General features: G+C 37.1%; 1 protein-coding gene across 6 annotated transcripts in view; it reads left to right on the forward strand.

Moving 5' to 3' along the window:
* Positions 1-13,646, forward strand: part of LOC109002563 (protein MON2 homolog) — a 45,951-nt gene that overhangs the window by 24,339 nt on the left and 7,966 nt on the right. For 4 of the 6 annotated variants that reach the window (XM_035695525.1, XM_035695527.1, XM_035695529.1 and 1 more), the window contains 12 exons: positions 662-749; positions 866-931; positions 1,016-1,075; positions 2,693-2,779; positions 3,911-4,097; positions 4,880-4,923; positions 4,996-5,127; positions 5,734-5,865; positions 5,948-6,000; positions 6,079-6,127; positions 12,263-12,321; positions 13,496-13,632. In XM_035695525.1, the coding sequence (XP_035551418.1) occupies positions 662-749; positions 866-931; positions 1,016-1,075; positions 2,693-2,779; positions 3,911-4,097; positions 4,880-4,923; positions 4,996-5,127; positions 5,734-5,865; positions 5,948-6,000; positions 6,079-6,127; positions 12,263-12,321; positions 13,496-13,632 (1,094 nt within the window). The remainder of the gene's footprint in view (positions 1-661; positions 750-865; positions 932-1,015; positions 1,076-2,692; positions 2,780-3,910; positions 4,098-4,879; positions 4,924-4,995; positions 5,128-5,733; positions 5,866-5,947; positions 6,001-6,078; positions 6,128-12,262; positions 12,322-13,495; positions 13,633-13,646) is intronic. The other 2 variants (XM_035695526.1, XM_035695528.1) reach the window with 1 other exon arrangement.

Consider the following 13,646-nt stretch of genomic DNA (forward strand, 5'->3'; position numbering starts at 1 on the left):
GTATGAAATTGCAAACATTACCGTTTAATGTCATCTTTCACCACACTTGCTGCTTCGCTATTTTTTTTAACATGAAGACAATATATGCAGATTTGTTTTGGCTGGATTAGTTGTTTTCTCTTTACTCACTATCTACTTCCCTGGGATTTTTTCTTTTAATTTTATAACAGCTATAGGTTTGCATCACTTCATTTTGTTTTATTTGTATTTTATGCAGTTTGCTCAATTATGAGAATCCTTTCTCATTGATTATCATTTTCTTTTCATCATCGATGTTTTTTTTTATCTTTTTCAGTTTATTGTTACTTGTGCCAACATGGAAGGGACTATAATGGTCATGTGATGTTTTAGTTCCTTAATATACATGCTTAATGGTCATGTGATGTTTTAGTTCTTTAATATAAATGCATATGGCTAGAAGCAATTTCTGGTTTGATATCTTTAAGGTTGCTTTACAAGACAAGCTGGATGCTGACTATTGAATGGAGTATCTGAATGTAATTATGTTGCAAATGTTTTACTTTTAAATCCTTCATTTTCAATTACAGTGTAAGTTTCTAGTTCAGCCTCTTTACTTCAACATATATCTGGTCTTAATCTCTGGTTTCAAGATTTAAGTGACCTGAGAATGTTGAAAATTGGGTTGCAATTGATATTGCAGCAGTGCCTTACATTCTCCTGGGTCAAAACGCCCTGAGCCATTAGTCGATCAAAGGGACAGCATTGTACTTACTCCTAAAAATGTGCAGGTAATTCATTCGACCTCATATATTTTGTATCTGTTACATAGGATGACAGCTTTTTCCCATGGTTCATTTCTCACTTCAAATATGCAAAGTTGATTTTAATTGCTCTTGCAATTTAGGCCTTAAGGACTCTCTTCAATATTGCTCATCGATTACATAATATGTTGGGGCCATCCTGGGTTTTGGTATGTTGGCTAAAAATATGTTCCTGCACCTAAATTCCTCCCCCCCTTTGCTCTCTGTTAATGTTTAATGAAAATTAACTGTAGGTGTTAGAAACTCTAGCAGCTTTAGACCGAGCAATCCATTCGCCACATGCCACCACACAGGTAATCTCAATAAACATCTTTTTAATGTGAAATCCTACCATCAAGAATGGGTTAATAGTTACTTTATGTAGGAGCTTTATTTTTGAAAGGATATCTGTTGGAGCATGCATGATGACACAATCTACAATTAGGCAACTGGTTATGCTTTCACTAACTCCTATATAATGCCATAGGATGTTCCTGTGATTTATGACCTTTACCTGGAATGTGATTAATTAAATTATCTTACTTGCTTAGTATCGGCTCTCTTATGTGGAGCTGGATTAGGTTTTTCTGTTGTCTTTTAAACATGTTAGGATACTTGTTTTTGGGAAAATTGATCTGAAACTCGTGTACAATTTATGCACTACTTTTCTTCTCCTTTTCAACAATTGATTTGATTTAGGAATCACTTTTCCCTATGTCCGTCCCCTCAACTTTTACCATATAGCCAATTAATATTCCCAAATTGAAGCACCACTTTACTATCATACAGAGGTCCAATCGTGAAACTAACATATTTCATGATAACCAAACACGTTAGCCTTCTTAACTCTTGGTTCCCTCTATTCAAGGCTCTAGAAAATGAAATGGGGGATTTGATCAGAGTCTAATGGTGACGTCATGCTTTGATAGTGGTGAAAAGCGATATTACCCTCATGGGAAAACCCAACAAAGTTATAAAACCCTTTCTTCTTCTCTAAAATCCACTCTGAAGATTTTGATGATTGAAGCCTGCCTTCAACACTACTGCATAGTTGTGCTCCATGCCCTACCTTAACAGATTCAGCATGGCTCTCACGAATAAGCCCATGACCCAGCAACCATCTCCCTACAAAACAAAGGACCTTCACCTAAGATGGAGGGTACACCGGGTACACCATCTGTTGAAATCTTGGTTGGAGTTGCTCCCAAGAACAAAAATCCAGTAGCAGCCACTCCATTGGCAACATCTATGCCAGAACCTTGGGCTTCGACCTGGGGCTTTGGCAATTCAGGAAGTCTGGCAAGCCTTTACGGTCTTTGAATAGAAGGAGCTCCATTGCCAGAGATTGTGACACTCGAGAGAGGCACCTTTCGATCTCTAGTAAAAATTACATCGTCGATGGCCCTGGGAAGTGGTGCTGGTTCTATCAGCGAGCTTACGACCTAAACCAAGATGCCTGGACCCATTATTTATTTCGTACCCAAAGAAAAAGCCCCAAAACCAGATCTAACCTGCCACTCAAGTGAAATCTTGGGCTTGGGCTTTGACTTAAGCTGAAGCCACTTAAGGTGTGACCTGAAGGCCTACAGTTTGGTGCAAATGTATACCTCTTGAGATTAGTATAGGGGAACTGGTTAAATCGCTGGCTTTCACCAGGAGGCGTGGCCCCAAAGGATTGTTTGCACCCATGAGATGTTGAACCTTGGACCTTGAAGGGAGTGATACCCTAAGACCCAAGGCCTTCACCACTTGGGCCAACCCCTTGGGGTTAGCTAGGCACTCGTCTACTATTATGTAGAAGCATATATAGCTCTTTGTGGTCTGAGTAAATTTCTCTTGATGGTTGATTATTTTTGTTCAAAGATGTATTAATCCCACGATTGTTAACTCTATTCTGAAAGTGTGCAAATATCTCAATATTGTATCTATAGGAGGTCTCCACAGCTGTCCCCAAGCTTATGAAAGAGTCATCTGGCCAATACAGTGACTTCAACATTCTCTCTTCTTTGAATTCTCAGGTAAGGAAAGCAGATAAAAAAATTTTTTTATGTTTACTATATCATTGAAACCCTTTTTATTTAGGGCTCGTTTGGAGGCATGTTTGGGTAATGAGATGAGATGAGAATTCTGTAAATAGTAGTGAAATTGTTTGTGAATAGTAGTGAAATAGTTCAGGTTAAGATGTTTGGGTTTTGGGAAAGGAGAGAGAAAAAGTTGAATAAAAATATTATAAAGTTAAAAAATTGTTTAAATATAATTGTTTAATATTATTTTTGTTTTGAAATTTGAAAAAATTGTATTGTTTTTTGTGTTTTGTTTGAAAGTTTGGAAAATTTGTACTGATTAGGTAATGATTAGGTGAAAAAGTTAAAAATTTGAACTTGAAAAGTGTTTTGTATTTTAGAAGGAAATTATGAAAAGTTTTGAGATGAGTTGATCATCTCACTTTCCAAACATTGCCTTAGAATATATTAGAGTTATGTGAATAGTAGTGAAATTGTTTGTGAATAGTAGTGAAATGGTTTGAGTTAAGAGGTTTTATTGGGTTTTGGAAAGTGAGAGAAAAAGTTTGAATAAAAATATTATAAAAGTTGTTTGAATATATTTTTTTAATATTATTTTTATTTTGAAAAATTAAAAAGTTGTATTGTTTTTTGTGTTTTGTTTGGAAGTTTGAGGAAGTTGTATTGGGTTTTGTGTTTCGATAAAATGATTAGGTAATGATTAAATGAAAAAGTTGAAGATTTGAAATTGAAAAGTGTTTTGTATTTGAGTGATGTTTGGGAATGAAATTATGAGAAGTTTTGAGAATATCTGAGAGCATCTAAGTGTCCAAACACATCCTTAATGTTTACTATATCTATGAATCCCTTTTTTATAATATATTTGTTTATCATTTTAAGAATTTCTTGTTTTCTTGTCCTTTCTGATGGACCTGTGTCCTTTCCTGAAAACAACCAGAGTTCAGAAGATATCTTGATACAGTTTTGAAATTTCCATGTGACAATTTAAGCATCATTTTGTTTTGTTTCTCTTTTTCCCCTCCATCATTGAAAATAACCCTTAATGAATCGTTCTATTGTATTATCTACATGGTTACAATCAACATATTCTAACCTTTTCTTTTTCCCTCCTTTCCGTTTGCAAAGCTTTTTGAGAGCTCAGCATTGATGCACCTATCTGCTGTTAAGTCTCTTCTTTCTGCACTACATCAATTGTCAGATCAATCCTTGGCTGCAGCTTCAAGTGCTTTTGGACCGGCATCAAGTCAAAAATTGGGAAGCATCAGTTTTTCTGTGGAAAGAATGATTTCCATCCTTGTTAATAATCTTCACAGTACGTGATGCCATTTGTTTTACATCCTGGGTTTGCATGTGCCTATGATTTCCATCTGTTTGTTCACTGCAACTTGCTGGCCTAATTATATTTAAAGCCTTAGAAGTAAAACTCTTTTGGTGCGCATGTGCATGTGGGTGGGTGTGTATGTGTAAGACATGACAAAAGAACTTCTTGAGGCTTCACTGAAAAATTAGAAGTAGTTTACTAATTTTCACCACTTGCCATAGTTTTTGCCATGAAATAAAGTAACAAATCTTAACTTACAAAAAAGCAACAGATCTTACTTTTTTTTTCATAGGTAAAAGCACAAATTTTATTGATAGTAAAGTATAGGCAAAGCCCAAGTACATAGGGCATATACAAGAGTCGGCACCTAGTTAAGATTTTATTGAGACAATTGTTTTCTTGTCAATATTTGATATCATGGCATTGGCAAACCTACTTCTGCCCTGTATCCATCTCTGACAAGTTTGTATGGGATGAACCTGCTTATTCTGACATGTCAGAGCATAGTAGTGTTTGTGGACCTTCATTGGAGATGACATAACGATGATCCCTGACTGATGTAACTTGCATATTTTCATTTTCTTTCTTGTTGTCATGTTGCACACTTCATCATCTGGGTGTAACAATTTTGTGACTATTACCTAAAAAGTAATGCTTTTCTTGTCTTCTTACAGCAAGTTATTTTAAAGTTATGGTGACGGTATTTTAATGTTTGTGGTATGATTTGAGTTAATGTTATTTGATTCGTTCTCGATTTGTCTACTGTATTGCAGGAGTGCAGCCATTGTGGGACCAAGTGGTTGGCCACTTTCTTGAGGTAATGATGTTTGTTTGATATATCACTGTATCACATCTACATCCTTCTTGACATCACAGGAACATTTTGCAGCTTGCGGATAATTCTAATCAGCATCTACGAACTATTGGACTTGATGCATTGGATCAATCAATATGTGCTGTTTTAGGCTCGGATGGGTTTCAGGACAATACACCAACTGGAACCCATGGTACATCTCAGGAGGTGAGAGTTTTTACCCCTTTATCATTGAAGTTAGGTATTGTATCACTGATCACAACAACAACAAAAAAAAAAAAAAAAAGAGGGACTTAAGCTACCCTCAAACTACCACCCCATTTGCAATCACCTTTCAAAATATCAATTTTTTTTTTTTATGAATAAGAAATTTTTTAATTTTGGTAATCGCCCCTTTATATTACCAAAAAAATAATATAATTGTTATTTACCCTTTCCATAACAATTTTGACATGAATACCCTGGATAAAAACCAAAAAATCCAAAAAAAAAATTTAAAAATTGAAAATTATTTAAAAACTAAAAAACTGAAATAAACATGAATAAAATTTTCAAACAAAAATTAGAAAAAAATAAATAAAAAATGATGGAAAGTAACTTTTGACTTTTGAAATATTTTTAATTTTTTCGACATATTTTTATTGTAATTTTTAAAAAATACCTTTCATTAGGGTAATTTTTCCAAAATTAATTGATAGTTTGGGGGATTATTGCATTTGGGTGGTTTGAGAGGGTGTCAAAACAAAGAAGTTTAGGTATTATATTTAAAATAAGGATTGGTATAGCTTTTTATTTGCTCTCTTTGTCTCTTAGATGGGAACCAGGCTTGCAGAGTTGAGAGCACTTGAATGTTCGGTCATATCTCCACTCAGAGTACTTTACTTTTCTACTCAAAACATTGATGTTCGAGCTGGTTCTTTAAAAATTCTTCTGCACGTATTAGAGGTAATGTGCCACTAAAGGGTACAGATTCATTTTGCTTTGCTGCTGCCTACTCTTATAATTTCTTCTCACGAACTTTTTTCAGAGGCATGGAGAAAAATTACACCACAGTTGGCCTAATATTCTAGAAATGTTGAGGTTTTCTTCTGATTCACTTTACACTTCTAGTTACTGGTTTTGTTCTCTTGATGCAATTAATTTTCCTTTTCTGTGAAGGTCTGTAGCAGATGTTTCTGAGAAGGACCTTGTCACTCTGGGATTCCAGGTTAGAAATAGTCTGAGTGAGAGTTTAATCAGAGTGCAAGATGCGTGGTTTATTTCATAACATATTTCTACCCTAGGATTTGCAAAGACATTTTAACATATGAATGCGCAAGTACAAATAGAAATGTGCATGTAGACATGCAGATTAGTAAACACATATTGTTACCATCCTTGCTTTTTTAGGTCCCTTCTCTTTTTGATGAGTAATATAAAATTTTATTAAAACAAGTAAATAGGCATAGCCCAAGTATACTGGAATTATAAACAAACACCTAATCACAAGTTAGGAGCTAGAAAGTGATACAAGAAAATCATGTAAGCTAGCTCCATTAAAAGCACTGGCAGAAGCCCTAAGAAATAAAGTATGGAAGAAGAAACTTCTAAGCTCATTCAGAGAATATTCCCTATCTTCAAAGCTTCAACCATTCCTTTCAATCCAAAGACACCACATGATACATAAAAGAATCGTTCTCCATACATCCGCAATATGGGAATTGCGCTGAATCCTTTGCCAACAAGTGAACAAATTTACCACCCTCTTAGGCATTACCCATGCAATTCCAGTCCTGTTAAAATTCTAACACTTGCCAAACTTCTAATGTTCCTCCCTTCGCCCACCGGGACCTTCTCAGACTTTCCTAAGTTCACCTTTAGGCTAGAGACAACTTCAAAACAAATCAAAAGAGCCTTCATCGCTCAAATCTGATCCGGATCCGTATCACAAAATTGTAGTTTGTCATCTGAAAAAAGATGGGAGGAAACAGTGATAAAACCATTCATTGCACTTGTTCCCATAAAGGTTGGTGCAATGGAGGTGAAGGATTTCTGTTCTATTAGTCTTGTGAGCAGTATGTACGAGACAATTTCAAATGTTCTTGCTAATAGGATGAGCTTAGTCATGGATAGAATCATTTCTAAGTCTCAAAATGCATTTGTAAGGGCAAGACAAATATTGGATTCGGTCCTTATCGCTAATGAATGCTTGGACAACAGGATTAAGTCAGGAGTTCTGGGTATTTTGTGTACATTAGACATGGAGAAGGCTTATGATTATGTTAATTGGGAATTCCTATTTCACTTGTTGAGGAGATGTGGTTTTGGGGGAGAGATGGAGGTTGTGGATGAGGCATTGTGTGTTAATGGATCGATTCTTGGTTTTGGTGAATGGTGACCCCGTGGGATTCTTAAACAGTTCGCGGGGGTTGCGACAAGGCGATCCATTATCACTTTTCTTATTTGTTATTGTCATGGAGGCTCTTAGCATAGTGTTGTCGGCTTCAGTTGAGGGTGGTTTTTTCTTAGGTTACTCGGTGGGGGATACTAACCATGGCTCTACCATTATTTCACATCTTTTGTTTGCAGATGATATGCTGTTATTTTGTGAGGCAGATCAAGGTCATATCAATTCTTTAAGGGCTATCTTGCTTTGCTTTGAAGTTGTCTCCAGTTTAAAAGTAAATCTTTCTAAATCTGAGCTGGTTGATGTGGGTAACATTCGCAACGTAAGGGGTTTGGCCAGCTTATTGGGTTGTGTGGTTTCTTCACTGGCTATGAAGTATCTTGTCCTTCCGTTGGGAGCATCATTCAAAGCCAAGATTATTTGGGATGAGGTGGTAGAGAAGATAGAGTGAAGGCTGGCTGGGTGGAAAAGATTGTTGTAGCACCCCGCTTCCCAATAAAGACATTTTTAGAATTTTTTGGGAGCCAGTGTGCTACTAAACTTGACTAAATTTTTTTCTTTTTAACGACGTGCCAGATGTGAAAGATTCCATAAATAAAACAAACTTTATTAAATACTTAAAATTCAAAATAGAGTCTGCGGAAGCACTTATTTAAAAAAATATTAAAGTCTCATATGCTTATCAAAATAATTTATTTAAACCTTAAATCATAAACTAAACATGACATAAACTATATAGGCCTCTGTCTCGCCTCCTTGGGTCAAGTCTTGTCCTGCAGTTCCATCCTCATAAATGTCGTCACTTAGAGTAGTTTTAAAACATAAAAACATATCAAAATGAGTCAAAGACTCAATAAGCAATACATCATACAGTAAACATAATAAACATAAGGTTTGTTGAAAAATATGCATACTCATAAATACATACGTAAATAACATGAACATGAACTTATCTTTTACTTGTTATAGGCCGGTACCCACTATTGACCCCCGTGAGTTAGGATTAGCGAATCTAAGTAGATTCCGATTCCACCATATGGCCGCAGGTTGTGGAATCCATACATAAGGAAGACACACTGAGTGCACTACCAGCATGTACAACTTGACAATGCAATATGCCCATAACATATGGTACCGTTTTCATATCATAATATAGGTCGTTACATATCTTATCATTCATACTTCATCATAATCATATTTGTCATATCATGTCATAGATTTCAAATGAAACCGTGCCTTATCATATCATAGGTTTTAAATGAAATCGCATATTTCATAAAATGACGCAATACATATTTTATCACATAAAGTCATGATCTTTCATAAATATGTTAATGCATAAATCTTCACATAAATCATGCATGACTTTTTATAAATATTTTAATGCGTAACTCTCAAATAAAATCATGAATTTTCATAAATAATTTAATACATAATTCTTCACGTAAAATCACGAGTTTTTTCATAATTTTATCATGACTTGAGTACATAAAAATGAGCTTCCAATGAAGGGCGTACATGCATAATATTTTTATAAAATACATGTCGTTTACCGTACATACGTGTAAAGGTATGATCATGCTACTTACCTGGTAGAGCTAATCTACTATTTTCGGCACGTAATCGATCGCCTATAAAAATAAATATGTAATTTGTATAAATTTCTAATTAAACATGTGATTTTATTTAAAATCTAAACTACGAAAATAACCTATATTTCCTAAACCTAAAATCTTCCTAACACTAAATTATTCTCAATTGTTAATCCTAAAAAGGTAGGGGTATTTTTGTAATTTAACTAACCAACCTAAAATTCATGCTACTGGTTTCATGCATTCGGGAATGGACTTACGCGAGACTTGAGAGGCAGTGAGCAGTGGGCTTATCGTGATCAACAACTAGCATCGGCTCGTGGCTGGGCGCAGTGGCAACGTATTGTGGGAGACTATGCAACTGAGATAGAGAGTGATGAGAGAGAGAGAGAGAGAGAGAGAGAGAGAATGGAAGAAAGAAGCAAGGCGTGAGGGAGAGAGAGGACCCACTTGTGAGGCCGTGAGAGGCTTGCGATGGACTAGGGGTGCCAAACAGCCCTTGGCGGCGGTTTCTGTGGGGTCTCGAAGTGGAGGAGCTCTCGGTGGTGGTGGTTTGCAGTGGCTCATGTTGGGGACGACTTCCTCTGTTTCGGCGTGCGAAAACAGAGTCTTCCACGTGCAGTGGTTTTTGGTGGAGGGAGGTTGTATGCTCGTGGCTGGCTGTTTCCGTCGTGCTTGAGGGACTTGGCAGCGTTGGGTATAACTGTTAGGCCGTGAAAAGGAGGAAGGGATGTGAGTTACTAGGTGAAGGAGCGACGTGAGGGGCTTTTTCTGCAAGAGTGAGTTCCAGCTTTCTCCAGATTTGTTTGTGTTTATTTCTGGGAGTCTAGGATGAGTTTTATAGATGAGGGTTGTAAATGTGTCAATTTCCCAATCTTGGGCTAAGGAAAATGATATTCCGTTGGCAAGAGACACTTTTGAGATCCATGAGCTTTGCTATTGATGCCTCCTTTCTTTGTGCAATGCTGTATAGTATTGTGTAGACTTCTTTGAGGATTCGATCTCCATACCATAGGTCATTCCAGAATTTAATTCTGGGGCCATCCCTAACAATAAAACGTGTGTATCGATGGAGATTGGTCCAGCCTCTTCTTATTTGTTTCCAAAGCCCCACCCACCCGTGGGTAGCCCAGTGGTAAGGACGAACTTGTGTGCATAAGCCCCATGCCACAGGTTCGATTCCCCCTGGGATCAAACCGCGATTTAAGTGGGAGGCCATGGCGATGGGTTGCTGTGCTAGTCTCCCTGGGCGTTTAGGTTCCATGGGTGAGTCTTAAGGGCTCTGCTGTGTGGTGGTTCCCCCATCATAAAAAATTTAAAAAAAAAATAAAAAAATAAAAAAAAGTGTTTCCAAAGCCTCACCTCACGGGGTCCACTCACCTCATTAGAGCACCATCCTTTTTTTTTTGATCGGTAAAAGATAGAAATTATATATGTGAATGAAAAATGCATAGCCCTTGTACACAGGAAGTATACATAAGAGCTCCTAAATACATTCTAAGAACGGTAAATTAAAGACAAGAAATCCTGGACATTATCCCCAGGTAATACTATAGTGGAAAACCAACACATTAGAGTGTGGAGAAAAAAATTCTTCAACTCAGATATTGTACGTTCCTTATCGTCAAAGCAACGCGCATTCCTTTCTGTCCAAATACACCACATAATACACAACGGGATCATCTTCACACAGCTGCCACTTGATGACAGCCTTGCATCTTTGGCCAAGATCCCAACAAATCCATCACCCTCATGAGCATAACCCAAGCAACATCAATCCTAAGAAAAATCTCATCCCACAACCCTCTTGTTACCTCACAGTGTAGTAATAGATGGTCCACAGACTCTCCATTCTTCTTGCACATGTAACACCAATCCAACACCACACATCCTCTCTTTCTCAAGTTGTCTGTGGTCAATATCTTCCCAAGAGTAGCACTCCAAACAAAAAATGCTACTTTAGAAGGCACTCGAGTCTTCCAAATGTTCTTCCAAGGAAACGGAGTAATATCAAATTTTGTTGTCAAGATGCTATAATACACCTTAACTGTACACATCTTGTGATTATTAGACCTCCACTTCAGACTATCTTGCTGTGTCATAGTAGTCTCCATGGAATATAGTAAGCTGAAAAATTCTGTAACAATAGGTAATTCCCAGTCATGGAAATCCCTATTAAAAAGAATATTCCACTGATACGCACCATGAGAGAATAAACGCACATCCGCCACTGATGCCTCCCTATTAACTGCAATACGGTATAAGGCCGGAAAAGCCCTTTCCAATGCATGATCTCCACACCACACATCCCTCCAAAATCTGATCCGGATGCCCTCACCAACTACAAAACGGATTTGATTTGCGAAACATGGCCACCCCTTCCTTATATACTTCCATAAACCCACACCATATCCCCCTCTCACTTTCTTAGAGCACCAACCACCCCAAGCGACACCGTATCTAGCATCAATAATATCCTTCCACAATGCTCCCCCCTCCAAATAATATCTCCAAAGCCATTTTCCCAATAAAGCTTTATTAAAAGTTCTCAAGTTACACACTCCCAACCCCCCGTTCATTAGAGCACCATCCTCCCCACAATCCATCATATTTTAAATCTATGACCACTCTCCATAAAGGTCCCCTCTCTTCGTGATAAGCCTTGTTGAAAACTAACAAATTCCGAATTCTCAACCCGCCTTCACGTATAGGGGTACAGAACATAGCTCAATTCACCAAATGAAACATGAATTCTTTGTCTATCCCCCCCACCCAAAAAAAAAAAAAAGGAAATCTCTTTGCAATTTCTCTAACCGGTGAGCCACCTTGCATGATATTGGAAATAAAGATAAGAAGTAGGCAGGTTGGATAAAGTACTTTTTATCAATGTAACTCTACCACCTTTGGACAAATAAAGCCTCTTCCAACTTGCCAATTTTCTCTCCATTTTTTTCCAACACCCCATCCCAAATAGACTAAGGCTTAAAGGAGGCACCCAATGGAAGACCAAGATACTTCATTGGCAAAGTGGGGACTTTGCACCCCAAAATATTGGCCAAGCTCAAAACACTTGGAACATTTCCAACCGGAACTAATTTTGACTTGATAAGATTCACTTTCAAACCTGATGCCGCTTCAAAGCAAAGTAAAAGAGCCAGCAAAGCTTGAATGTGATTATGACTACTTGGGCTATGCCCATTCTCATTAATACAATTGTTTACTTATAAAATATATATGTGTATATATATATTTGATGCTAGATGAGTCAAATGTGAACGAAACCATTTGAAGTTGTTCTTGTTCCTATTATGTGATGGTTTGGTCTGTTTTGTAAATCCGATATGCCTTTTTTATTTCCCTGCAGAGCCTACGGGTGATTATGAATGATGGACTTTCAACGATACCGGCAGACTACCTTCATGTGTAAGATCCTTCTTTTCTTTTTGGCCATACATGCATATGATCCTAAATTTGGCATTTTTGTTACAATTTTGTCAACATTTTCTTTTCTACATTTCAATACTTGTTTTTTGTTTTCTCAACAGTACTTTAACTTCTTTTTTTTTCTCTAGATATGTTTGTGCAAAATTCTGATGCTTCATCTTCAATTGATGTTAGTGAATTTTCTAAATTTTGAGTCATACAGTTCTGTATTAATTGCAGAACTGAAATCCCAAAAATTCCTAAGACTTTTAGTGTGAAGATGTCCCATTTCCTTGGCATACTTTTGCCCTTTCATGCACTAAAGGTGCTAAATTTTTAAATTCCACTGAATACGGCTTAGTAGTTCAACCTTTGACAAAAGTAGATTTCGTGTTCTTGCCCCAGTTAGTTCAACCCTTGGCATAAAACTGATGTCATATGCAAATTGGTAGGGATTATGGCTTAGTTGAAATGAGTTGTTTGTTACGAACTTGTTACTTGTAGCTTGGTGAGCATGGTATACATCATAAAGTGATTTTCTCAGCAGTGATAGCTATCTGCTATGGCTTAAGTCTTCAAAAATATTATTTGTGATTCTAATGAAAATTAATACAGACTTGTAGGATAAGCGTGTAACTGTAACCCATACCTACATCAAATTGTGTGGCTAAAGATTTAGATTTAGGTCAGGGAACATTTTAGAAGGCTGTTCTAATATTGGGGCGTCAAGAAGCACATATGAAGAAAATTTTGAGTGCATTGATGCTCCCTCCCTTTTTTCCCTCTCCCACATCCATAAATAATGCCCTTAAATTGAAACCCTGAAAACTTTACCTTCCAAATGAATCGTGATTGTTCTCTTTATTCCTTGTGCCTCTTTTGTTGGCATGAAGGGAGCAAATTAACTATTGCTGTGCACTTAAGCCTTCAAAAAATGGAGTAAATGAGAGGGCTTAGTCTGGGCCTAAGCTTCATATTTAGGTCCAATCTCCTTGGCAGGTCAGGCACAGACCTTCTTATTTGAGCCTTAATCTAGACTGAGGCCTGCCCAAAACCTAGCCTGCCTTTAAAATCATCAGATCGATTTCCAACAAGAACTTATTTATATATGGTTGTCGTTGAGTTACACTGTTAACATCTGCCTGTCGTGCCAGTAATTATCTGAATATTGCAGATGCATAGATGTGACTGGGGCCTACAGTGCTCAAAAGACAGAGTTGAATATAAGCTTGACTGCAATAGGCCTTTTATGGACTGTAACAGATTTCATTGCAAAGGGGCTTATCCAAGACCCAGAGGAGAAGGGAACAGGTTAAATTTCTGTT

The sequence above is a fragment of the Juglans regia genome, chromosome 11 (assembly GCF_001411555.2).
Source record: "Juglans regia cultivar Chandler chromosome 11, Walnut 2.0, whole genome shotgun sequence".
NCBI classification, from domain to species: Eukaryota; Viridiplantae; Streptophyta; class Magnoliopsida; order Fagales; family Juglandaceae; genus Juglans; species Juglans regia.